Here is a 27,836-nt window from a genome sequence, read left to right on the forward strand (position 1 = left end):
CTTTAGTTTACTCGGTCAATTTAATTTTATAATTTATAGCTAGATGATGCCTAATTTCAATTTAATCACATGTTTTAAAAATATTATTCATTTTTCTATTAAGTGGTACACTCTAAAATTATAACTTTCTATAACATTTATGAGGGCTTAATTTTATATCGATTTTTCTATCATACTTCATCAGCACACAATAAGCGTGAAAATTTATACGTTTAAGTCATTTTAATTTATTACTTATTTTTATTAGTGATGACTACCTGGATAAACAAAAATTATATCAATCAAAATGACCAAAATTTATAAATTTCAGCTATTATAGTATGCCCACACACAAATGATAGAAAAATCGATTTTATATTAGGGGTGTCATTATTATTGAATTAAAAACCAAGCAATGACACTTAAAATCTTGGAGGCGGCAAAAATCACTTATTCAAACACCGTCCCAGGTATTCAGCTTCCAGATGTAACAGTTGTTAAATTTCTTTATTATTGGACAATTTTAGTTACTCTTGTTGGTGTTATGACGGTATATAAGCAGCAACATCGATTCATACTAAACAGGACAGACAAAGATCCTGCAATGTATAACTCTCTCCGCATTAACATATTTTTACTTTACACTCCCCCCCCCTGTATTTGAGCAGGGAACAACTTCTGGAGCTAAATAGATGGATGTAGTTTCAACATCTTTTCAATTTACAACATACACATCAACTCATCTTCTCACTGCTGTGATTGTTCCCTCTATACTCTCACCTACATATCTCAAGCCTATCAAGTTCCTCTCTCTCTTTTTCCCTGATAAAATCACCTCTGAAGGGTATCTATGACTATGCAGCATGTTCCTATACAGCTGTCCAAAATCAATGCCATAATCGTCGATTCTGCAACAATAAACAACGGTTGATCAGTAGAGTAGAAGAAAGAACGACTGAATACACAGAGTTTTACAACACCCTCTGGTGTCTCAAAATGTGATACATGTACCGCCTGCATATTATCAATTGGCTAGGGGTGCCTTTTATATTATTAACAGACAAGTGTTATAGCATACCCTTGATTTGGAGACCTGCAGATTCTCCATGAGCTTAGCAATTTCGACTTGCTTCATCACTGTTGCATGCAATACCTGTGCGAAAAAGATTTGCAGGTGAATACACTAAAGCTTCAACACTAATATCTCAACATGTCAATGTGACTTACTCTCTTGGTTTTGTCAAGCTCAAACTCCACGGACTTGATCCGCTCCAATGAATGCAGAAGCATTTGATCCTTCTCTCTCGGAATTTCAGGTTGTTTGTTCTTCAGTTTGTCAAGTATCTGCTCTACTTTTTGCAGACGCTCCACGCAAGGATTAATAAGATCTTCTCCGATGACAGCTTTACCACCATTGGGTGATTGCACGTCAGGTTTGTCTTCAATAACCTTAGATGAATGTTCATTGGTCCTTATCCTAGATTCAAAGGGAAAACTCCACAAAAATGTGAACAGTTTGATCACTATATATAGCAATGTTTTTGCCACACACCAGAAACTTCTATTCACCACCTTTTCCTGAATAGCGACCAACCAGTGAATAACCAAACCACCTGAATCGCAAAAGCAGTTATTACAGACACGATTATCAGATGATACATTGTGGTTGAATAGCTAGAACATACTTTAACTTATTATATTAGACAAGATTGGTTGACATTTAATCATTAATATGTAGTGATTTTTTGACTTCTTGGCACATTATCAAAAACGAGAGGAAGGCAAACAGATGATTGAACAGTGCCAAGGAATCTGGCAAAGCTGTGAGATGAAATATATTGGTGAGCGGGCAGGCATTCAAGTAGTAAGCAAATCCCCCCACCAAAAACTTCTCTATGTACAATACACGAGTTCTCCACAAAGAAAAAAGCATACCAATCACAGAACTAATCTATCATAACTTAAATGTACAATATGAATAGTACCTTCTCTATCTAGTGTTCCCTCATTAGAAGTGAAATACTGACAATATTCCGGTACTTGGTCGGTCTCAACAGCGTTATCACCCTGACCAGAATAATCATCACAACTACAGTAGACAGTTAAATCTGATTTCGCTGCCTGTATCATTCAGTCGCATAAACAGATAATGTAAATTGTAATACAACAATACATCAGGATATATTTCTGGCATAATATACAAAACTCACATCACTGTGAATGGGTGACAATCTTGCAATTCTACAACTATTTTTCGTACTTAAAGAGCATGGATCATCAATCTCTGTTACATCTTCTAGTGCTGATCCATCACTACTACCCTGTCAGATCATAATATATTAATTATATACAGAGTCCGATTTTTTATGACATATATATGATACTCCGTACAAAAGCTAGGAACTTGCCTTAATCCCACACAACTGAGTATAAGCTTCATCTTTTTGCTGGTCACTTGATACTCGAATGATTTGCCTCACAAATTTAGTCTCTGCATTACGTATGAACTATAAATTGGAGAAAACAACCTCATTTAGAATTCTCTCCAACATATAAACTTGAAATGTAATTCTATATCTTGAAAATTATTAACCAACTTATATATATTACCTTCATTATATAAGGGTCGTTCCATGGACCACTATTAGACCTAAGACACCCTCCCTCGGAAGGACATGTGCAGGAACCACCCAAGAAGTCCGGCAATTGACTGAAATAATTAAGATAAGGTAATTAGTTGTTATTAATCTAAAGCAACAAAGGAAGTCTCAGGATTAAAATAATATACCTCGAGTCAATGTATTCAAGAAGTTTGCCCAGAGATTTGGGTTCAAGAACCTGGAAAAAGAGATCAAGGACTTCAAATAACTTAACTGCAAGACGATTGGAAAACTATGGTAGAGTAAATAAAATTCTTTACATGAATCTTTGCGATAGTTTTTGGATCTAGAAACTTCGTAGCAGCAGGCCAAAGCACCTTCTTGAAGGCAGAACCAGCATTGACAACTAACATTCGGTGTAGGGTCTGGAAACAATAACATACTACAGCTTCAGGTAATTAAACCATGTTTACTTAAAGGTATAAACACTAAAATTAGATCAGCACCTCTGGATAGTAGTTATTATCAATTCTAGCCATGGCTGACACAAGACTCGCCGCTGTTGGTGTTAGATTCTTAACACCCTGCAAGTTAAGGTATACACTACGTTTAATACGTTAAACCTAGAGAAGACCGTATATCAAATAGTCTACCGGGAATTTTAAATTCTATTTAACAAAGTCACTTTATCTCATTTGAAGTGACGCGGATTGTAACAACAGATTTGATGGAAAAAATATCTTATATTCTAAACTCTAATTTTGCTTTTATCATTGATGTCTATGCTGAAAGCTTAACAATTTAAATCAAAAATGTTTTTGAATAACCAAACATGTGAAAAGAATCAGTGCAAGTTTTGAGTTACAGATCAGCATACCAGGCCTTGCACATCTAATATTGTAGTTGTCGAACATATCTGTATCTTTGCTGCAATTGAACATGCAGTGAACTTCTCGTGAATTGCTTTCTCAAATTCTTGCACATGGTATTTTAAGTAACGTTCGAGTGTGGTAATACGCATAAGCCTGCTTGGGTGTGCTTTTCCAAGCCTTTCAATGTATACAGGCCTTCCCTCTCTATCAACCCCATGGTATCCTTGAGGGTAGAACTGCAGGACTTCTTCTAATTCTTCAAATTCAAAGTCCTAATTAGACAATATCAAAGGCTAGTGATGAGTATAAGATGGTAAACGATAGTAGGTAAAAGTAAATATTCAGAAAAACAAAACATCTTACTACGAAAGCACATACAAATTTCAGGTGCCAGAAAAAAGTTTCTTCATTTTTTTGTAAACAAACCAGATATTTTTTTCTTGCAATGCAGAATATCAAGAGTGCTGTTATTAGTATCCAAAAAGTTACTTCAGAGTCACCAGATCAAAATTTTAAGTTATAAAATGCAGAATATCAAGAAATCAGTTCACAGCAACAAACAACATAAAAAGGTCATTAAAAGGTCTTTGTACTGTGATTACCTCCAGTATACTGTCAGTTCCGTACTCGTTCCTCCACTTAAGCATTTCTTCCCACATCTGGATTGTTTTGTCAACATTAAAATCCCTAGCTTTAAGGAATCTGCATTTGCAGATAAGAAAATTAAATAATTAATTGGGAGAATTGTCAAGAAACTGTAAAATCTCGAGATATCAAACCAGTTTTACCTTTAAAACTGAACAAATTCAATAATTGACTCATACTACAACACATAGTGTTCTTGATAAATTCCTTACTAAAGCTCATTTAACAGAGTGAAGCAATTATTCACACTAGGGAGCAGTGAAATTACGCAGCAATCTTGCAATAGAAGATTACAAAACTGAACTCCACAACTAGAAAATATATCAACAAGTTCTCATAGTACTATAACTTTTAGGAATTTTACAGGAAACCGTGCATGCTCATTCTGTTTGAATACCATCTTAGTACATCCAGATTAACAGAATAACAATTCAAATTTCCACAAAAAAGTTAAAAACCTTAGTAGTGTATAGTAGTCATCGTGTCTTGCAGGCAGTAAATTCTTATCAATGAGTTTCTGGCGCAGTTCCAGAACCGCACACTCTTCCTTTGCATCACGAATATCCTCTATGGAAACTGAACGAACTCTATAATCAGTTTTTCTGTTCCCCCTCTTTTTCAGAGAATGTGTGATCTTGTTTGAAGCATTCAAAGCTCTATTTCTAAAATGTCCAATCTTGGATCCCTGCCTTTCATCTTCAAAATTTTCAAAATTGGATCTTCGCCCAAGTAATTCATCATAAGCTTCTACTCGTTCTATGCCTATTGAATGACATGCTGAATCAGAAACATTTGTGCAATTTCTTTGAGAGATATAAACAGAAAAACATTAACTTTGAATGAATATATGTATAGCTTACCAGACATTTTAAGAAAGGTACCGAAGAAAAAGACTTAGCATTAAGCTTAAAACAAAAGAGTCTCCTGAAAAGGCGTCCAAGTTTTGTTGTCTGCATGACCACAACAACAAAAATGTGAAAAACATGAGGCTAGTGTACCACATAAAAATGCAGCAAGATAGTATAAATGAAGCAATTCAGCATAACAGGCATGACAGCTAATGTTTGTAATTTGATAGCAGGAAATCAAATGAAACCGTGCTTGTTTTTTCTCGTGAATTACGTCTATACAGGTTTCGAAAGTACAAGAATACAGTTATAGGAGTGTGATTTGGTACCCCAGACAACGAGAGACATCAAAAACACGTTTATCTTATATCATTCTTTATAGCAAATCCAGTACACAACATGAGAACAAACAAAGGTAAACCAAGGCATTCAACTTTAAACGAAACTGAATTATAAACAGCATGAATCACATCCACAAACAGATAAAGTACTGAAATCAATGATAATAAGATGAAAGATTGAAACTTTAGGCTCTAGAACATATGTAATTATAGTAAAGCAACATGAAGTGCAATGATTTTCCAAGTAGGTTCATATTCATAAACAGCACCTTATTATTGTCTAAGAAACTACACACAAATGTTCAAACTCTTTCGAAACATTCAAAAAGTTAAAAATTAATACACTAAAAAAATCATACACGGCAAAATTGAGCTGAATATCATTACAGAACATTTTAGTTGATATAAAAAAAATGGAAACTATACACACAAACACAAAGAATCCAAGAACAGCTCATTTCATGACATGTAAATATAAAAAATCAAATGCTGGATAAAACATGAACACTGGAATGCAGGAATATAATCCGACAGATCTCACATTTATGATCAATTAAACACCTTGATCGCAAACATCAAAACAATATCAACAATACAAAATTGTTAAAGACAAACCTTAATTAAAATGGTAGAACATGATCTAGATCAGAATATGTTTAATCAGCTGGTCTGTTATAATCGCATGCATCTCCCAGAGTATATATATGTAGGAGGAGTAGTAAATTGTGGTATATGTTTCTACTTTGTGGGTCTGTATGTGTATTTAAATTATAAAAATATCTAATTTTTGACAACCAAAAAATGTGAGGCTTCCAGCCCAGGACTCTTCTTTCTTTAAATATATTTTATTGCTAATAGATTACGAAATCCAAATTATTAAATTGAGGTATTGATTTATAATTTATTAGGTAATTTTTTTAAAAATAAAATAAATATCTATAATTTATCAAAAATTGATTAAATCAAACAATTATTTTTTTAGCAATTTTGTAGTAACTTATCGGCTATTTTTTAAAAATGGAAATTGTCCACCTTTTAGAAAGGGAAGTTGTACATAATTTTTTGTAATTTACTGCAGCCTGACCCCGTACGGTAAATCAGGACAAATTTATACTTATATACTATAATAACCGGAATAAGTTATAATTTGGTTCAACGGTTATTCCTAACTTTGGTTATTAAAAAAATAAATAAATAGTGTTATATATCTGATAAACTAATAAATTATTAAACTACTACATATATAATTTACTTATCCTACTAAATTACAATCACTGCTTATCCTATTATTAAAAAAAATAAAAAAAAATAGTGTTAAATATCCGCTGAACTACTAAATTGTTAAACTTCTAAATATAAAGTACTTATCCTACTAAACTACACCCGCACGTTATCCTATCACTTTTTTATAAATTTATTATTATTATATATTTATATTTATATCAATAATTTTAAAAATATAGAATAACGAGATAAATAAAAATTTAAATATTAACGGGAACCCGTGCTATGCACGGATTTAAGCTAGTATAGTTAAAATTGATCCCCTCCTGTTATTATTTTTATTCCAAACCAAACAATCACAAAAAAATAAGAGCGGCGTGGGAACGGTGAAATTAAAGAGTGCGTTTTTTTTAGTGCAAGGGAAACAAAGAAAGTGTTTTTAAAGAGTAAATTAATTAGTGGTGATCGTATTTTATAATGATTTTTTTAAAAAGTGGTCAAATTTTTAATTGTTAAAATAGTGATCAATTTTCCTTTCCGTCTTTAAAAAAATGGTTTTCGTCAACTTCGGTCAAATAATTACCGTTAAATAATATATATTTAAAGCGTAAATTACATAATTGTGGTTGTTCTTCACCCTTATTTTCAAAATAGTGGTTAAATTTTTATAAATTGTTAAAAAAGTATTTGTTCAAAATAATAGTTTCATCAAATTGTTACCCAGACTCATACCTTTGTTATCACTAAAAACCATATAATATCACTAAACAAATAAATATAAACAAACTCAAATCAGTTTTTTCACTTCTTCTATGTGTCCCACTTCCATGTTTTTTCAACCTCCTCACAAAATAACATCAACAAAAAATTTAACAAAAATATAAAGAAGAGTGTCCACCTATTAAAAAAACTTATAACCTAAGTTATAGTGATTTGTTAATCGACGTCTAGTATGAAGATCAATTTAGGAAAACTCTTTAAAATTCTTCTTATAATGATAATATGTCATTATTTTAAAATTTTAAAGTGAAGTTATTACTTTAAAAATAAGTGGACGGTTATCATTATGTAATTTACGGTTTAAATATAAGAAATTTTGACCACTATTATAAAATTGGTAAAAAATAGTACTCCCTCCGTCCCACTGGATTGTTTACGTTACTTTTCGGCACGTTTTTCAATATTCGTTTAAAGTATAGTTTCATAATATTTTTTTAAAATTTTTTTTTCTGAATAAAATTTTATGTTTAAACTTTTATTCAAAAAAAAATTAAAAAACATTATGAAACTATACTTTATAAAGCCTTGAAATGCGTGCCAAATAGTAACGTAAACATCCCAGTGGGACGGAGGGAGTATCAATACTGTTACGGATAAAAAACTAAGGTTATTATTTGTTGTATTGATTACTAAGGTTCGGAAGCTCAAGGCCTTTAATGGCTGCTCTCGTGTTTCGTAGCTTAACTCTGCCTTTACGAGATGTCTATGTATCTCTGTGAATTAGAGAATCAAGCCAAAAAACATAGTTCTGATCTGTGGGGTGAGGCCCCTTATATAGATGCTGGGAGTCCTTGAATTGAACTTGGCATAGGAGACTTTGTGGTCAAGTCTCTGAATTAGAATGGACTTTGGAGCCCTAGGAAGTAGGAAGCTGATTTCTTATCTTATGAGGTTCCTTGGAGGCCAATCTACAAGGATTTGTGTCCTTATTAGGACTCTTCTCAATAGCTAATTTTTCCCTTATTAATTAATTACGAAATTAATTAATAATCAGGATTTTGGGCCTTCTTTGCTCCATCAGGCCTGATCTGGTCCATCAGGCCTGATCAATGTGTTAACCTTTTTGGTCTGAATGTCATACACCTTCTTATTGGGTCATGCAGCCCAAATCATGCGTAATTAATACAATATTAACCACGCAATCGGGATTTATTTATTCCCTATCATTTGCCCCCCAACTTTTGGGAAATAGTAACTAGGTTTCGCAGAAGTTAAGTTCATTTGTTCCCTTACAGTGTATCGTTTTTGCGTAAAGTGTGGAGCGACCTACATATTTACAACGATTTACTTTCATCTCATTTTCTTTAGAAATTATCTTAATTTCCAGGAATTTTTCCCTTAATTCTGGGATTTTTCCTTAAATTTCTGGAATTTTTCCCCTTATTCTGGGATTTTTCCTTAATTTTCTGGAATTTTTCCCTTAATTCTGGAATTTTTCCTTAATTTTCCGGAATTTTTCCTTTAATTTTGGAATTTTTCTTAATTTCTTGGCTTAAAATCGATCAGGATTCATACCATATCGATCAGGAATCCTGGTCGAAATCGACCAGGATCCTGATCGATCTTACTGTGATATTGTCATTTTGGTCGATTGAATCTTCGATCAGGATTCCTGATCGATTTCGATCAGGATCCTGATCGAACTAGCTCAGAAAACACTTTAATCGATGGAATCTTCGATCAGGATTTATGCAGAATCGATCAGGATTCCTGATCGATTTCGATCAGGATTCTGATCGAACTAGCTCACAATACACCACTCTAATTGATGGTATCTTCGATCAGGATTCTTCTTTTTGTCGATCAGGACTCTGATCGAACTAAGTGAATTTCTACCCTTTTGATCGAATGAAATATCGATCAGGACTCTTTTCTTTGTCGATCAGGACTCTGATCGAACTAGGTGAATTTTTACCCTTTTGATCGAATGAAATATCGATGAGAGTTCTTTTCTATATCGATCATGACTCTGATCGAACTAAGTGGCTTTTTACCCTTCTGATCGAATGAAATATCGACCAGGATTCCTGCCTCTTGTCGATCAGGACTCTGATCGAATCATTTCTTTAAAATTCTGGTCGATTTTTGACCCTTCAGTTTCCATTGGTGCTTCTAGATTATTCCTAACACTTCTCGATAATGGGCTTTTTTCAAGTTGGGCCTGGCTACATGGACCTAAAAACGCCTCGTATTCCGAGCTTTTCGCTTATATAAGAGAAGTGAGAAGTGAGAATCCTCACTTCACTCCTCATTTCTCAAACTTCCTCTCAAAATTCTCTTAGATTTCTCTTAAGAAGGCGATTTCCGGCGACTTCAGCCACTGCAGCTCCACCACCTTCAAGTTTTTTCTGGGTTTCAAGCGTTCATCCGAAGCATATCAATGGCGGATCGTGACTTGGCTCGTTTGGTGAAGATGAACACTTCCAAGAGAGGTACAAACATTCAAATTCAATCTCCGTATACTTCCTTAATCGATATGATAAACTCTAGAGGTGATGAATATCCCTCTCTATCTGAATTAGATTTGTATAACCATGGTAACACTTTTCATGAGTTAGAGCGTAGAATTGAGTCCATGAATACCCTGTATAAACTTCCACCCTATCTTAGGATTACCCCAGCTGCCCCCGGGGATAGGACATGTAACTGGGAGGGGGATACCTTGTTTATTTATAGAGGAGCCTTGAACGCGGGTCTTAGATTTCCATTTCACGAATTTATTCCTCGTCTGCTTGCAGATGTAAAAATTAACCCTTGTCAACTTCCCCCTAATGCATGGAGGAATGTTCTCTGTTTTATGGTTCTTTGTCTTAGAAACACTTTACCTCTTTCTGTAGCTGTCTTTAGGAAAGTTTTTCAATTTTATAATAGTTCCATGGGTCAACCGGGCTGGGTTTTAATTCGTCAACGACCCAAAATTCCCCATATTTTCGATAGCAACTCCATAGTCGAGAACAACCCTAATGGAGGGATGAGTTTGTTAGGCTGACCTGGGCCGGGGGTGATTGGGCCACACTCTTCCGTAGGCCCTTTTGCAAAGTATCAGATGGTAGTCCTGGTAGCATCAGGTTAACTGATGAGGAGGAGGTGGCCTATCAAGCCTTAATTTCAGATGATGGGAAAACAGACACTTGAACTCTTTTAGAGGAGTTTTCTTTGAAGAAAGTTGGTCTCTCTCAGGCCAGTGATAAGGGTAAATTTATACCTGCGTAGCTATTTTTCCTTCCCTTTAATTACAACTTTATTATCTTCTGAAGTTTAATATTCCTTCTACTTTTTCTTTCAGCTTGTGAGGCTATATATAATGTCAACAGGCCCAAGGAGGGGGAATCTGGCCGCCAGAAGAGGGCCAAGCTAAACAGGGACCCCAGGGGCAAGCCTGATGCTCCCACCTTCCTTAGGCCCCACGTACCTGTTGTGGAGCTGGGGGATGACGTGGATCCTCCACTTAAGGCACACTCCTTCAGGCCTAACTGGGGCTTTAGGAGAAGTGACACGGTGGTTGGATCCACCAAACATGCTAAGAATTGGTCGTATCATTCCATCACTCCCCATGACTTCACTGACATCGTTAAGGGGAGTGACATTGAGACTATTGAGCTTCTGGGTTCTCAGGCCCGAGTTGCGGTAACATTCTACTCTTTCTTTTTTAAATTCCAACTTTCTTATTTTTCAATGAACTAGTGTTAACTCATGTTTCTTTGTGCAGAGTAACATCTACTTCCAGGCGGCCCTCCATCAGGCTAGGTCTTGGAAGGGTAACTCTGATGAGTTTGAGAAGGAGATGAAGAAATGGGAGGAAAGAGCTAAAGCCCTGCAGAAGAAGCTGGACACGAAGAAGGAGGAGCTGGCTAAGGCTCATTCTGAGCTGGTGAAACTTAGGAGTGATAAGGAAAAACTCATCGATGATTACATGGATTCTGATAAGTTTAAGAATCTCATGGAGATTCATGATGAGGATCTTTATTCCCTACAGTTTACCCAGGGATGGGATGCGGTCGTGAAGGCAGTTTCTGAGAGGCATCCAGGCTTAGTCGACCCTAAGGACTTTATAAGTCCTGAACAGGCTGAGACGGAGGACAGCATAGATGCCCTCTTCAACTCCCCTCAGTCAGATGATCGCATCTTGGATCCTAACACTACTTCTTCCTCCCGCTTCTCTTGCGAAGGATGCTGAGAAAGAAGGTGCCGATAAGGAGCAAGGGAATGAAGGCTCCCGCATGGAGGAGTAGTTTTTCTAGTTTGTGATTTTATTCTTAACTTATGTTTGAACTTTGTTTGTATCAGAGCTTATTACCCTTCGGGGTTATTTTATGCTGCTTTTCCTATTCACATCTTTCTCTTTTATCTTTCCAGCACTTAATATGCTTTTAAACTTGAACTACTTGGCCCTTTGAGTTGTGCAACATGCACTCTTTATAATAAAAGAATCCTTGAAGTCTTCTTCTTTCAACAATCAAAGCATATTTTTTGTTAAAATCACACAAGGTATTATCACAACTTAAACATCCAAAGGTTGAAATAATTTCAAACTCATTAATATGAAGTCTGGTTTTCCAAAACCTTACATAGTATGGGTTTGACCCTTAACAATAATGATTCGATAATGTAAATTCTACTGGAATATAAAATTCTACACAAGCAAAGCTTCAAGGTGCTTTTAAACCTACTTGTCATTTTGACAAGTGAGAATCGTACTCAACTGACTTACACATAGTAAACCTTCAGGTTTTGTGCATGCCAAGTTCTCGACACTTCAAAACCATCAATAGTCTCTAACTTGTAGGTTCCCCTTTCTTGAACGCTCTTAACCTTGTACGGCCCTTCCCAATTCGGGGCAAGCTTTCCTTTCTTCCCAACACCAGAGGCTTCCACCTTCCTCAAGACTAAGTCTCCTTGCTTGAAGAACCTTTCCTTAACCCTTAGATTGTAGTAGAACAAAGCCTTATTATGATATTCTACTATCTTCGCATGTGCCTCATCTCGCACTTCGTCGATTAGATCCAGGGCTAATATTTGCCCTTCCTCATTCTCCTCAGCATTGAAAGCTTGAATCCTGGGAGAGGAATGTGATATCTCCACGGGAACAACTGCTTCTGCCCCATATGCTAACATGAAGGGAGTTGCTCCGGTCGTGACTCTACATGTAGTCCTATAGGCCCATAGTATTGGGAGTATCTCATCCACCCAATTATTCCTCGATTTCTCGATCCTCTTCTTTAGTCCATCCAGGATTATTCGATTTGCCACTTCCGCTTGCCCATTGGCTTGCGGGTGAGCCACAGAGGTGAACCGTAACTCAATTTCATTTTCTTCACAATATTTCTTGAATTCCTCGTTGTTGAACTGTGTTCCATTGTCAGTGACTAGGATGCGGGGAATTCCATACCGGCACATGATATTTTCCCACAGGAATTGTGCAACCTGCTTAGTTGTGATTTTGGCCAGGGGCTTGGCTTCAATCCACTTAGTTAAATAATCAATGGCTACAATTAAAAACTTCTTTGTGTCGTGACCATGGGGAAAGGTCCAAGTATATCCATTCCCCACATAGCAAATGAGATGGGTGAGTTGATGGAGGTCAGCATCTGAGGGGGTTGTCTAACAATAGGTGCATGCTTCTGACAGCGGTCACACTTCTTCAAATATTCTTTGGCATCAACCATCATTTCTGGCCAATAAAAGCCTAAACGGGTTATCTTATGAGCTAATGCTCTGCCCCCCCAGTGTTGCCCACATATGCCTTCATGTACTTCTTCAAGAGCCAAACGTGCCTCATCAGGCCTGAGACACCTTAAGTAAGAAACCACAAAAGATCTTTTATACAAAATCCATCTATTAAAGAGTATCTCAATGCTCGAACAGCCAACTTCCGTGCTTCAGTAGCATCGTTTGGCAACCATCCGGTTTGAATATGAGTCTTAATGGGATCAATCCATGAAGTCCCCAGACCCATAGGAGCTACAAGCTTAACATCAATGCTCCGTGTCTTCAGAACGCGGAAGTACACACTTCCCGAACTTTCCTCTATCTCGGATAAAGCAAACTTTGATAACGCATCTGCCTTAGCATTTTTCCTCCCTCGGAATGTGTTCAATATGGTATTCATCGAATTGGGTCATCACAACCCTTACTAGGCGGACATACTTAGCCATCGTATCATCCCTTGCTTCGAACCCTCCCTTTACCTGGGATATGACCAGCTTCGAGTCTCCACAGACTTTTAAGTTCTTGAATCTAAGTGTCCCTGCTAAGCCGATGCCAGCTATCAGAGCTTCATATTCTGCCTCATTATTTGTGATTGGGAAGTCTAACTTCATGGCATACTCAATCAAGAACCCATCGGGGCTTTGTAACACCAAACCCACTCCACTTGAATTTGTTTTTGATGCTCCATCAAAATAGAGAACCCAATATTCTTTCTCCTTATCATCCTTTTCTTTACCCCCCTTATCAACTTCCTTGTCTTGAGGTATGGTATCTTCCTACCCCCCGACTTCTTAGTTAGGTATGGTACATTCCACCACGAAGTCAGCTAATATCTGGGCTTTTATTGCCATTCGTGGCTTATACTTAATGTCGAATTCTCCCAGCTCTATTGCCCATTTGATCAGTCTCCCACTAGCCTTAGGACTGTGGATTATATTTCTCAAGGGTTGATTTGTTAGAACCTCAATTTGATGAGCCTGAAAGTAAGGACGTAACTTTCTTGAAGCCATTGCCAGAGCTAAAGCAAACTTCTCAATGGTTGAATAACCCAACTCAGCTCCGTGCAGAATTTTGCTGACATAGTATACGGGTTTCTGGATTCTCAGTTCCTCCTTAACCAACACAGCGCTCAAGGCATTTTCTGAAATGGCCAAATACAAGTATAGAACCTCGTTCAAAGTTGGCTTGGCCAACAACGGGGCATGAGCCATATATTTCTTTAATTTCTCAAATGCCTTCTGGCTTTCCTCACTCCATTCAAAATCTTTGACCTTCTTTAAGGACTTGAAAAATGACAAGCACTTGTCCCCTGACTTGGAGATGAAGCGTCCCAGGGCAGCAACCCTTCCTGTGAGTTTCTGAACATCTTTGACAGTTTTTTGTGGTTCCGTATCCAGGATTGCTTTTATTTTATCGGGGTTGGCCTCGATTCCTCTCTTGGAGACCATCAATCCAAAAAAATTCCAGATTCTACTCCGAAAGCACATTTCGTAGGATTTAACATCATCTTGTGGTACCTCAGGACCTCAAAAGCTTCCCTCAAATGGGTTATATGATCAGTCTTTACTAGACTCTTGACTAACATGTCATCAATATAGACTTCCATAGTCTTTCCAATAAGATCCTTAAAAAAAAAATTATTTACCAACCTTTGATAGGTGGCTCCTGCATTCTTGAGACCAAATGCCATAACAAGATAACAATAAACACCAAAGTTAGTGATGAATGATACCTTCGGAATGTCGTCCGTGTGCATCTTGATCTGATTGTATCCACTAAATCCATTCATAAAACTCAGCATCTTGTGCCCATCAGTGGCATCTATCAAAGTATCGATCCTTGGTAACGGGAAACAGTCCTTAGGACATGCATCATTTAGATCAGTGAAATCCACACATATCCTCCATTTTCCATTGACCTTCTTCACCATTACAGGGTTTGCTAACCACTCTGGAAATTGAATCTCCTCTATGAAACCAGCCTCTAAAAACTTCTCCACTTCCTGTTTTATAGCTTCTTGTCTTTCTGGAGCGAAACTTCTTTTCTTTTGCTTCACTGTCTTCCGACTTGGATCCACATTCAGCTTGTGAGTGATCAGTTCCAGATCTATTCCTGGCATATCAACTGCGGACCAAGCAAACACATCGTTATTTTCTTGCAAAAATTTCACCAACTTCCCTCTAAGGGGCTCCTTGAGCTTGGCTCCAATAAAAGTTACCTTCTTAGGATCTCCGGGGGCTAAAGGAATTGAAACCAAGTCTTCTGCTGGCTTTCCTTTTTTCTCATCATTCTCACGGATATCCAGGTCTTCAATAGGAAGAACCTGCCCCCCAACTCCGTCTGCCCTTAAAGAGGCCACATAACAACTTCTAGCCATTTTTGATCTCCTCTCTCTTCTCCAATCCCATCTCGGGTTGGAAACTTCATAACTGAATGATAGGAAGAAGGGACTGCCTTGAAGGCGTGTATCCCTGTTCTTCCCATGATAGCGTTGTAAGTTGAACTAGCATTCACCACCACAAAGTCCAACATCTGAGTTGCTTGTCTTGGTTCTTGTCCTATGGTTGTTGGCAATTTGATTATTCCTTCTACCACTCCCGCAAATCCATATATCGGCATGTCAGTTGGGTTCAATTGGGAGTCATTATATCCCATCCTTAAAAAGGTGTCATGGAGCAAAATATCCACTGAAGCACCATTATCCACAAGGACCCTTCTTACCGGGTTGTTCCCTATTATCGGGGTTATGACCAACGGGTCATCATGGGGAAATTTCACACCCTCCAGATCAGAATCATCAAAAGACATTGTTACTCCTGTCCTGGCCCTCTTCGGGGCTTCCCCAACAATATGCATAACTTCTCGAGCATACGCTTTCCTGGAGTTCTTGGATAACCCAGCAGCAGTTGCTCCTCCAAAAATTGTGTTGATCACAGGCCCTTGGGGGCGCGGTCCTCTGAAGATTGTATTTATCACCGGTCCTCTAGGTTGGGGATTTCGCCCCTGATCTTCTTGATCTCTCCTTCGGCCATCAAAGTTTCTTCTCACGTTGCTGCCTCTATCCCCTCCTTCTCCAGTGTATTTGTTCAATCTTCCTTTTCGAATGAGGAACTCAATTTCATCTTTTAGTTGTCTACACTCATCGGTGTCATGGCCAACATCTTTGTAAAATCTGCAATACTTGCTCTTATCTAGTTTGGCAGGATCAGCCTTCAAAGGCTTAGGCCAACGTATATCTCGATCTTTCTCGATTTCCATCAAGATCTGGCTCCTAGGGGCATTCAGCTTAGCGTATTCAGTGAACTTTTGCCCAGGTCCTCCCTTCTTGGGGGTTGAATCAGAGTTTTGCTCGGTTCTAGGATACTTATCCTTAGCGATATATTCCATGTCAGTTTTCCGCTTCTTGCCTCCACTGGGCTCATTACTCACTACAGTCTTCCTCATGCTCTCTTCCACCTTGATGTACTTCCCGGCTCTATCTTGGAGCTGCAACATGCTTTTAGGGGGCCGTTTCGCTAAAGACATCTTGAAGAATTCATCCCCAGTTCCTTATTGCAGTGCTATCATGGCTACCTTGTCACCAAGGTCCGGGACTTTCAAAGGGGAAGAAGATTGCTTGGATCAGCCCTTGGGACAACAACCCTTCTTTGTATTGGACCATCCAGGTCTATGATAGGAGGAGGATTCCTCCCCCTAGGAGGTACTGGGGGTCTGGTGGTCTGGTGCGCCTCCAAGTCTCGCCTCAGCCTTTGAATGTCAGCCTCATGAGTCCCTGATCCTTTCCTGCACTTCTCGGGGATTCGTCCATTGGGTGCTTTGAGGAACGTTGGCTACCATCAGCCATCGGCTCTTTGCCAGCACGTCTCCTTCTCAGGGGCTACTTCATCATCCGAAGATTCAGAGTCTCTCTCAGTGTAAGGACCAGAAATTCTTGATCCTCAGGGATAGGAGTCAAACCTCGTATGTATGGGGGCTATCGCCCTCGCGCTTCACTCCGTCCAGCATGTCCACTTCCTCCAACCTCGGGGTAAAAGGGCATCCCATAAGGGGGGTTAGTAGTTACAACAGTTGAATATTCGTACCCGATGGGTCGAGAATTCACAGGTGCATGTAGTTGTTGAACTTGGGGATTCGTACCTTGAATAGCCGAGGGAATCGTCCCTTTTGGTTGAGGTTGAGTTGCCCCTATCTGGGCTTCTCCTTGGGTAGCTGCATAAGTAGAATGAGGAGGTATCTCCACGATTGACGAAATCACTTGGGTTGTCCCCGATGGTGTTCCTTCCTCAAGAGCTCTAATTGTTCTCCGTGTTTTTGCCATGGTTGTTGTTGTCTTTTCCCACAGACGGCTAAATGTTATTGATAAAAAACAAAGGTTATTATTTGTTGTATTGATTACTAAGGTTCAGGAGCTCAAGACCTTTAATGGCTGCTCTCATGTTTCGTAGCTTAACTCTGCCTTTACGAGATGCCTACGTATCTCTGTGAATTAGAGAATCAAGCCAAAAAACGTAGTTCTGATCTGTGGGGTGAGGCCCCCTATATAGATGCTGGGAGTCCTTGAATTGGACTTGGCATAGGAGACTTTGTGGTCAAGTCTCTGAATTAGAATGGACTTTGGAGTCCTAGGAAGTAGGAAGCTGATTCCTTATCTTATGAGGTTCCTTGGAGGCCAATCTATAATGATTTGTGTCCTTATTGGGACTCTTCTCAATAGCTGATTTTCCCCTTATTAATTAATTACGAAATTAATTAATAATCAGGATTTTGGGCCTTCTTTGCTCCATCAGGCCTGATCTGGTCCATCAGGCCTGATTAATGTGTTAACATTTTTGGTCTGAATGTCATACATCTTCTTATTGGGTCAATGCAACCCAAATCATGCGTAATTAATACAATATTAACCACGCAACCATGATTTATTTATTCCCTATCAAATACTATACAATGTTATTTACTACTCCGTACATAGTACTCTCATATGTACTCTCTCTGTCCCTAAAAACGTTTCATATTTATGTCGGACACGTTTGTCAATGCACACTTTTGATTGTTAATATCTTTAATTTCGTATTAATATTAAATATAAAAACTTTATTGTATTAAAGTACTTATAAATACGAATTCAACAAGATCAAATAAATTAGACGTAAATTAATAATCAATCGTTTATCATGAAAAGTGAAATCAAAATGAGAAATGTATAACGGGGCGGAGGGAGTAGTTTTTAAAACAAAAACAGGAAACGAGGTGAAACACACATAACCAACCTTAGGTTTGTTAAGTTAGGTTGAGTTGGGGGAGAGAGGGCTATTGCCTATTGGGCAACGTTGATGGGAGAATCCGAGGTGGAAGGTGAATAATTGGGGCACGCTGTGAACAAAATCCAAGATAGAATTTCAGATACATTTATTACCCTTTCTTCATTATGTTGTGATTATTGCCCCCGCCCCGTCTGCTACAATTGAAACATTATACTACTGCTACTCGTACAGGACATTACTGGGTCTTGGGCAACAATTAATACTACCCTGTCTCAAAACAGTGTTCGCATGTGCGAATGTATTTGTACTTTGTACGTGACCTTTGCTCATTATGGTGTACTCCTTCCGCCATCAGGTGTCTTGTTTTAAGTAATTTACATCAAATTTTTTATATTTTTACCGTAAATTATATTTTATTTATAATTAAATATAATTTAAAATTTGTATTATTAAAAAATATATCTTAATCTTTTTCAAAATATATTTTTCAATATTTTTTAAATAACATATAAATTTGTCTTAATTATTAGTTAAAGTATATTCACTTTGACTATATAATAGTAAAAAAAACACATAATATAATATGTTACGGAGGGAGTATATAATAATGTTTAATGTTATAAAATATGTTACTCCCGGGAATAAGCAACCAATTGTTAAAATGAATAAGGAATGAATACTTAGGGGTACTCGTATATAAAAAAAGATACACTAATTCAATAATAAAATGAGTAATTAGTACCTTTCCGTTTCTCTCAATTATTATCATTTTTAATAGAATATTCGACACGTATATTTAAATAAATAAAAAATATAGTTCTATATTTTTTTTAATTAAATTTCTTTTTATGAATAAAGATTTCAGCATTCTATTTTTATTAAAAAAATTAGAAAAAAAATTATAAAACTGTACTTTATATTCATATTAAAATACGTATCAGACACTTTTTCAAAAACGAACTTTACCCTGTCTTGAACGTCTCTCTAATATGGTCTAGACTCTAGGGTTGTCATTCTTGCCGTCCCGTGGATGGTCCATAAATTGATAGGGTTACTTTCAAGAGATTAACCTGCAAGTAGGAAATTAATCGAATTGATTAATCTGTATATAATGAAAGAATATAAATATTTTTTTATCTGTTTAATAATTATATAATATAATAATCAGTAGGTTGAATATTTGTTTGATAAATAAAAATAGAATGATATTAATTATTAAACAATATTTAAACATTTAACACTCATTACAAACTATTTATCAAATTTAAAATATTAAATATATTCAAAGTCACAATTCTAAACTAATACTAATATATTAACTTTATATTTTTATATAACAAAATACATATATTAACTAGATTGTTACATCTTACACAGTACTTTATTTTTTATATTAAAAATTGGCATAATATTTTGTAAAATTATAAAATTAATGAATCAAAATCATAAAACTTAAAAAAAAAAAATTGTTAAGGGAAAATTAAATTGTAGGTCGCTGAACTATTAGGATTTTATTTTCTAGATTCCTAAACTAGAGATTTTGTATTTCAGGTCACCTAACTTTCGAAATTTATGATATAAGTCATTCTGCTAAAAAAATTCTGACGACGTTAGAATCAAAAAATTAGGGGTTCTTGATGCTCATATGGATCAAAACAATTTTGTAGGTATTAATAATATCCAAATTTAAAGTTTAAGTAGTTAAAACGAAGTTTGAATCAACATCAACACTTTTATGACACCAATTTTTTCAAATTATGTTCAATTCGAAAAATCCTAAATTGGACCCTAAATTTTTTATTCTTCATCGAATTTTGGGGACCTTAATTTATAAAATTTTGAATCGGACCTAATTTGTAAAAATTAGTGTCATATGCGTGTTGCTGGTAATTTAAATTTCAATTTAACTACTTGAACTTTAAATTAGAATATCACTAACACCTTCAAAATTGTTTTGATCCATATGAATATCAAGAACCCTAATTTTCTGATTATAACGCCGTTGAAATCTTTTTAACGGAAGGATTTATATCAAAAATTTCAAAAAATTAAGTATCCTGCAATACATAATCTTTGATTTAGGGACCTACAAAATAAAACGTCGAAAGTTCAGGGATCTACAATTTAATTTTCCATTTTATTAGTTATGTTTCGCATATGTCCAATTTTTGATCGTCTAGACCCTCCAGATTTTTAACTATATAGATCGCTTTAAATCGATTTTGACCATTTTTTGGGGAAAATGCATAAATCAGTGCCCAAGTCTAGAACACTATTTACTGTATTGTATATAAAGATATTCCAAAAATCTGAATCCTGAAAAATCTGATTCGATCCGGTAAAATGGTTAAAAAACCCGATTCCAAAAAAGCTCGACTCAACCCGGCCCGACCCCGGTCTCCTTTATTTTTGAAATTCCGGCCAGACATGAAAATCGAAAAATCTGGATATAAATCTGGTTCAGCCTGGATAAAAAACTGTGTATTTTAAAAAAACAGGATAAAAATTCAAAATATTATGTAACTAAAAATAAATAATATTTATGAAAATTTATACTCCCTCTGTCCTATTGAATTTTATACATTAATTTTCGGCAAGTTTTTCAATGCTTGTTTAAAGCATAACTCCATAATATTCTTTTTAAAAAAAGAATTATGAATAAAAATTTCATGTATAAATTTTTATTCAAAATATTTTTTAAAAATAAATATTATGAAACTTGCAAATAGTAAACGTATAACTTTGTAATCCTGACATTATCACGGGCAACTGTTACAGGGAGTAGAATTGAGGGTAGGCTAGGTTGGTAGGTAGGCAGTAGGGGCACCCCATGCATATTAGTATTGTTTCTAAGTAGCGGCATGTCCCGTCGCCCTTGAGTACAAAAAGTGAAAGCAGAGCAGGAGCTTGCCAAATCTTATAATCTCTGTGCTTCTTCTGTCATCTTTTATTATGTTTTCCTTTCTGCAGGGCATCAGAATTCATGAAGCTTTATCCCCCCCTGTTCCTGGCACGTGAAACTGAAACTCACCTACTTTTCTCAGGATAAAATCTTTCTTCGAATCCTTCTATATTTTTCTTAGCTAAATTAATCTCGCTTTTAACATGTCAAGGGTTTTGATTTAAAGATATTCTCCAGATTCAACAGAATATCTTTTGTATTTTACCAACTTCCCAAGTTTACTCGATAACTGGTTTTTGATTCTTGCATGCACACACCATGTCGCAGTACTAGCTTGCCCCCTCCATTCTTTGCCTTTGTTTAATTATCTTTACACAAACATGCATAATACGCTACTTTATAAAAGTAACCAATTCTAAGCATGAAAAGTTGAGTTCTAACCACGCACCAGAACATGTCCTTGTATTCTATGAAAAAAGTACATCTAGAAGAAGCATAACTAATCCCAAGCATTCGTGCCTCACAAATTTTTAAATTTTAACCACTCCTGCAATCTAAAGTTCAACTCTTATACTATATATTATGAGGAGTTCGAATGATTTTAATAAAAATATGAACCCTACTAGTTTAAACAATTTGTATCGTAAAAAAATACGGGATAAGTTGTGATCACGAGATCCAAACGTTATGAAGTTGTTGCAAGTCCAATCGAGAGTTCAACCCCGTCAAAAGAATTGTACAAAAGTCCAACCGAGAGTTCAAACTCCACAACGTACGAAAGTATGTACATCTCTACGATCTAACTTCCCCGAAACAAAAAAACAACTGGCATGATACTTAGTCCATTCCTAATTCTCAAACTACAAATTTATAATTTCCAAATACTTGTAATCCTGAAAGTGGAAAGATGTGGAAATAGACCTGAAACATGGAAGAATAGAATGACAAAGAAAGATAGATACAGATCTTTCCATTGGCATGCATTGAAAAGAAGACGCAGAGAGAGGCAAAAGAGAATGCCATAACCATTTACCAAGGCCCTAATCCTACTCATTAATTAACGTTACTAATGTACATTCTCTACTAAACTCTCGATAAAAAAGTTGAGTAAATTGCATTTTGCAACTCATACCTTTCATTAAATAACAAAATTATATACTTATTTTCAAAAATACAGTTTGCAGTCCTTAATTTTAGACATCAAATAAATATGCATCCTTTTAATCATTTTGTTAAAAATATTTATGTTGTGGATAGTAAAATTGAAATTCAGCAAAATATTTAAATAATAATTTTAATTTTTTAAAATTAAACTAAAATTTAGAATTTCAAATTATAAAAACAATATTAATGTCAATTATTTTATTACTCAGTATAATTTTTAAAATTTTAAAATATAGATATATTTAAAAACTTTATAATTATATATATAAACATATATTTTGCTTAATTTAAATATATTTTAAGTATTTAGCATTATGATTAATTTAGAGTATTACTAATAGAAAATAGCTATAATTTTTTTCATGTAAAAAATGTATTAAAATAAATATTTTTAATTAATTTGAAATTTTAATTATTAATATTAACATCTCAATTTTAATTTTATAACCGCAAAGGGATGCATGTTGTAGTTGATATTGAAAGTTAATGATTATAAACTGTATTTTACAAATAGGTATACTGTTTTGATCTTAAATGAAAGGTGGAGTTACAAAGAGCAATTAACTCAAAAAGTTGTGATGTTCTGTTATCAGGGCTCAGGGGTATTAACAGACAATTAAGTAGGATAATAAGCACAAAGCCAAATATAAAGAGCGAAAGTAACAACACAACATGTGTACTTGACCCATCGTTGTAATGTAGACTACAAGATGACAAGTCACGGTCGACAAAACAAATCTTATACAAGTAGAGATGCAAAAGGGAGAATCAACAAGGACATCTCAACAAGGGTGTCCGTTTTGCAGCTCACTTTACACGAATTTGACTTAATAATGCCACCAATTCTGTACTGCAAAAATAAACTGGACCACCCAAGTATTTGAAACCAACACAAGAGACAGTAGAAACTTAACCTCTGCACATTTTAGTGATGAGCTCTATCTGTGACAAGTATAAAATTACAAGCTACTACTGTTTTCTATTCAAGAAGAAGGGTTACAACACAAGCAACAAGCAAGAGAGCAAAACAGAATGACATGTGAGCAGGGTTGCATTTATTCTACTATCAGTTGTCCCTTTCTGTTTTTTTTCCTCTACTTCATTGAGAAAAATAACAATTCTACCAACAACCAGGCCTGGAAATAAAACTTAGCCTCTGCATCCAATGAGTTGTTGCTGCACTATTTCAATTATTTATATTTGTTGGGTTAACTCGAGACACTCTACACACATTTATTTGTTCCTGCTAGCAATGGCCCAACAACTCATTGGACGCGGTTTTAAATTTTATTCACAAAACAAAAATTTAAAAAATAATCAATGAAAATACGCGGTCAAAGCACCTTATATTACGTATGACCTCTAATTTGAGATGGAGGGAGTAATAGGTTCTGATGAATGCCTGGGCAGCTGAGCATATGGCCGGTAAATTCAACCTAAACATCCATCCAGGAGAAAGCGGCACAAATAAACTTTAACTACCATCACAGACAAATTTTACACACTCTATCACATTTTCATTCTTTATTTTCAGATATAACACTAATGTCATTGCAAAAATCTAATCCCATAGCAACCTCAATGATAAAAATCCTTCCAACATCAACATACTACAAATTGTACAAACTAACATAAACAACTGTAATTTTGCAAGCAATGTGACTCTGGCAAGCAGCCCTTTAATGCTTACACCCAAGCTCAGAGCAGTAGAGTAATAAGCTTGAAGCTCCCATATTTTATTAAGGTTGGACAACAGAGTAATAAGCTTGAGGTAATAATTACATTAAAATCTCACCAAGGGTTCTAACCGGTCATTAAACTCACATCAATACATTCAAATTTAATCCTAGCAAAAAAAACAGAAAAACCATTCAGGAAACAACAATAGCAACTTCCATCATACTCTTACGACCAAATATTACGACCATTTATTAAACAAATAAACATAATAATTATGCAGATAAAAATTATAATTGGAGACATGGATACCAAAAGTTTTCTGGTTTTAGATTAAACACTATTATACTGAACATCCTCAAAGAACAAGGGAGACATGGATACCAAAAGTTTTCGGGTTTTAGATTAAACACTATTATACTGAACATCCTCAAAGAACAAGGGAGACAATTCAGACCATTGTTTTAAACTTCAAACTTGTTCTTTATTTAATAATAGCATAATGACCACATTCAGAATGCATATAGCATGCTCCCTTTTAGCCCATAGCATATTTCTGGGTCCAAGATCGTGCAGTAGTCTCGTACTTGGCTCTATCAGTCTTGTACGTATGAGCAATTTCAGGGACTAATGGATCATCAGGATTTGGATCAGTGAGCAAGGAGCAAATTGAAAGCAGAACCTGAAAATTTTGGAAATGTTAAGACTGGTGAAGTTGGGGAATAAATTCGTATTTTACAACATGTTGTACACCATACCTTGGATACTGTCAGTGCAGGACTCCACTGCTCCTTGAGGATGTCAAGGCAGATGCTACCGTTGCTGTTAATATTCGGATGGTAAACCTTGGTCCTGAATGAAACCTGGCAAATACATGTATCTCAAGTTAAAGAAGCCGTAACAGGTATTTGATAGGCAAATAAGGGAGAAGAAAGATCAAATGAGCAATGTAAGCAACCATCAACAGTGACGTTATGCACCAAGATAGTAATCCAATTACCAATCAATTGGGGGTTAGAAACGTTGTTACTTTCCTAGCACCTCATTATCAATTTAGTTACCGACACTAGGTGCATTACTGACCGGGTCTTTATTTTCTTACAAGGGTAGCTTCAAGGCCTTTGTACCAAGGGGCTAGAACAAATACAGCATATGAGAGGATTTCTAAATAGTACACATGGATGGATACTTAGAGCTACTCCAAATAATTTAATGTGAAAATAGTGGAAAGCAACAAGGTTCAAAGTCCGAAACAATTTAAACATTTTAAAATTTTGGCAGGGATTTGTGTTTGGCATAATCCTTAAATAAGAATGAGGCATATAAAGAAAAAGAAACATCAACAAAGTGGCAGCTAATTATGAAATTAAAACTTTAGATTGAAAAAAACAGGGTGAAACGGCCCTATAAGGTTGTGTGCTGACAAGTATAGCTAGTACACCAAGGAGGCAACCATATAGCCAATACATATGATAGAAGCCCCGGAGCTTGACAAATATTTATTAAAAAAATCACAGTTAAGATACAAGAAGAAGTCACATAAACAAATGATACAGGTAATAGAAAATTAATATCTGCATGAATAGCAGAGTACTTCATTCATAATTCCCTGCAAGAATTATTACCTTAGGAGGCTTGAACGGGTAATCAGGTGGGAAATGAATAGTCACCAGAAACACTCCACCAGAAAAAGGGCTATCTGCAGGTCCCATAATGGTGGCTTGCCAATGGAACATGTCTTCACCAACAGGTCCTGAAAACAGAAGCAGAAATATATTTTACATATCTCGCTTTACTTCAATTGTTCAGACTTTTAACCACAATAAAAATTTCAACTTCACCTCATAGCTCAACTTATATTATATCACTAATGTAAGCATCAACAGCATAGTTCATAAATGACCATTTCAATACCAAATTGCCCAAAAAGATAACAGAAATACTATAAAGATTCAACCTTTACACTTCTGCATCAATATTTCTATAACCAAAAATTGTTTAGCACCAACTAGAATTTCCACACTACAGAAATTCATATCTTTCTGTAACTCAATCAATATAAACTTCAATAAAAATGACTAAATTTGGTGGAACCAAGATTAGCATCCTAAAAAAAATTATTGATAATTTTATAATTTCATCCAGGGTTTAAAATCTAGTATTTTCTTTCAAGATGATTCTTAAGCATTAACTAAAATTCAGAATTCGACAAAAATCTCATGTATATTTTAGAGTTCAGCAAGGCTGAACCATAGGTTAAACCCCTTTGGTCTAAAATCTACTGCCCCTGTTTGTGCCCTAAAATCGCAAAAAAAATGAGGAGTAAACAAACCAGCACTGCATGAAGCAGGAGGATCCTTCTGCAAATCCTTCAACTCCTTTGAGATCCTCTTTGAAGCCATCCTCTGATTTTCTCCTACAAACCAACCACATCAATCAATTACTTGCAATTAAAAGATCAACAATTTTTATTATTTTAAATAAACACAGAATGTACACCAAAATTGTATTTTACACACACAAGCATATACAGTAAATTAAAAAAAAAGAATCAGACTTTACTATTATCTTAAACACAGACACACAAAAACACATACAAAGCTGTACAATAAACCAAAACTAGATTAAAAGACACAGTATGTGCTGAATCAAACAGCACCGAAAGGGGGGATTACAAAGATCTTAAGATTGATCAATTAAAATAAACAATAATAATAAAAACGAAACAATCATCATAATAAAAAATAATAGAAAAGAAACAAGAAAAGTGATAAAGAAAAATCATACGGATTGAACGGAGAAGGGGAAATCTAATCGCTAGGGTTTGTTGTTGAAATTTGATTGATGTTGCGGCTATAGATAGAGATATATGTTGTGTATATATAAGCGAAAACGTATGAGAGGGGGATGGGATATATGTAGAGACACCGCGTGTCAAGCAAGGATCCTGCTTGGCGGTGGATGCTCAAGGGGCGCACTTCTTTACATGCACGTCCCCCTTTGCATTTTTTCCTACACCTTTTCTTTTATTGCCTTTTATATTAATTTTTATTTAATAATTATTAATACATAAATTATATAATTTTTCGTAAAATTTTTGATTTTCCGAGAGACATGAAAAACAAATTTTCAAAAACCTGAATTTCCTTCAAAACATTAGTATGCTATTATGTGATATTGGTCATTCGATCATTTGAGATATTTTTATTGAACGAATTTATGTGAATGGAAGGGATCCATTATGACTAATTAATTTAGAGTCAATCACATCACAACATGCGATATTTGTGCTTTATTTTCAGGACCAATTTCGGAATTCTAGAATTATTCTTGATATTATTTATGTTAAAACCAATTCGATTAAATCACTCGCTCGTAATTTTTTGGTCGGAATCATTAGTTTGTGTTAAAGCTAATGATATAACTTATAATTAAAATTTATAATCGAATATAGTTGACATTTGTTGTACTTTATTTAAAATTAAAATGCTGATAATTGTATATCTTAAGACAACTAGAAATAATATTTTTTTAATAAAGCAAAAAACTATGTGATGTATATATGTAAAATGGAAACTTTCATTTTGAATTTGTATTATTAATTAAAATAAAAATTATAAAAAAAATCCATAACTAAAACTAAAAAATTATTGTTATATCCAAATTATATATATATATATATATATATATATATATTACCTAGCATTTTACCCGTACTACGCACTGAACTACCGATCCATAATTATTAATATTCTTTACAAATATATAATATTATATATAAAATTGAAATATGAAATTACGCATTCCTCTTTTGTATAAAATACATTGTTATTA

The 27,836-nt window shown here is 35.3% G+C and overlaps 2 protein-coding genes across 3 annotated transcripts; both read right to left on the minus strand.

Annotated features, from left to right (window-relative positions):
* Window positions 1–493: 493 nt before the first annotated feature.
* On the minus strand, window positions 494–6,033 carry LOC141713347 (phosphatidylinositol/phosphatidylcholine transfer protein SFH13-like). 2 transcript variants are annotated; one of them, XM_074516713.1, is made up of 15 exons: window positions 5,901–6,033; window positions 4,957–5,046; window positions 4,555–4,873; window positions 4,054–4,153; window positions 3,457–3,723; window positions 3,086–3,163; window positions 2,900–3,004; window positions 2,768–2,817; window positions 2,590–2,689; window positions 2,388–2,486; window positions 2,190–2,300; window positions 1,965–2,100; window positions 1,207–1,592; window positions 1,058–1,132; window positions 494–887 (listed from the first exon to the last, which is right to left on the minus strand). In XM_074516713.1, exons 2-15 carry the CDS (start codon window positions 4,961–4,963, stop codon window positions 867–869), a joined length of 1,854 nt encoding a protein of 617 aa, XP_074372814.1. In that variant the 5' UTR covers window positions 4,964–5,046; window positions 5,901–6,033; the 3' UTR covers window positions 494–866. The 2 variants fall into 2 exon arrangements, with proteins under 2 accessions (XP_074372814.1, XP_074372815.1); XM_074516714.1 differs by having other exon boundaries at window positions 495–887; window positions 4,555–4,858.
* An 18,278-nt stretch (window positions 6,034–24,311) lies between these two features.
* On the minus strand, window positions 24,312–27,002 carry LOC141713348 (ubiquitin-conjugating enzyme E2 28-like). Its single transcript, XM_074516715.1, has 5 exons — window positions 26,790–27,002; window positions 26,335–26,418; window positions 25,628–25,755; window positions 24,761–24,865; window positions 24,312–24,684 (listed from the first exon to the last, which is right to left on the minus strand). Exons 2-5 carry the CDS (start codon window positions 26,402–26,404, stop codon window positions 24,541–24,543), a joined length of 447 nt encoding a protein of 148 aa, XP_074372816.1. The 5' UTR covers window positions 26,405–26,418; window positions 26,790–27,002; the 3' UTR covers window positions 24,312–24,540.
* Window positions 27,003–27,836: the final 834 nt, after the last annotated feature.

The sequence above is a fragment of the Apium graveolens genome, chromosome 3, assembly GCF_009905375.1.
Source record: "Apium graveolens cultivar Ventura chromosome 3, ASM990537v1, whole genome shotgun sequence".
In the NCBI taxonomy this organism is placed as follows: domain Eukaryota; kingdom Viridiplantae; phylum Streptophyta; class Magnoliopsida; order Apiales; family Apiaceae; genus Apium; species Apium graveolens.

Excerpts from the sequence above, each read along its gene's own strand:
- LOC141713348 (XM_074516715.1), bottom strand. The coding sequence starts at position 26,404 with ATGGCTTCAAAGAGGATCTCAAAGGAGTTGAAGGATTTGCAGAAGGAT. Across the intron at positions 25,756-26,334 it reads TCCTGCTTCATGCAGTGCTG|GACCTGTTGGTGAAGACATG; the intron begins GTTTGTTTACTC and ends TTCTGTTTTCAG. Across the intron at positions 24,866-25,627 it reads ACCCGTTCAAGCCTCCTAAG|GTTTCATTCAGGACCAAGGT; the intron begins GTAATAATTCTT and ends TGTATTTGCCAG.
- LOC141713347 (XM_074516713.1), bottom strand. Across the intron at positions 2,101-2,189 it reads TGTCACCCATTCACAGTGAT|GCAGCGAAATCAGATTTAAC; the intron begins GTGAGTTTTGTA and ends TGAATGATACAG. Across the intron at positions 1,593-1,964 it reads GGGAACACTAGATAGAGAAG|GTGGTTTGGTTATTCACTGG; the intron begins GTACTATTCATA and ends TTTGCGATTCAG.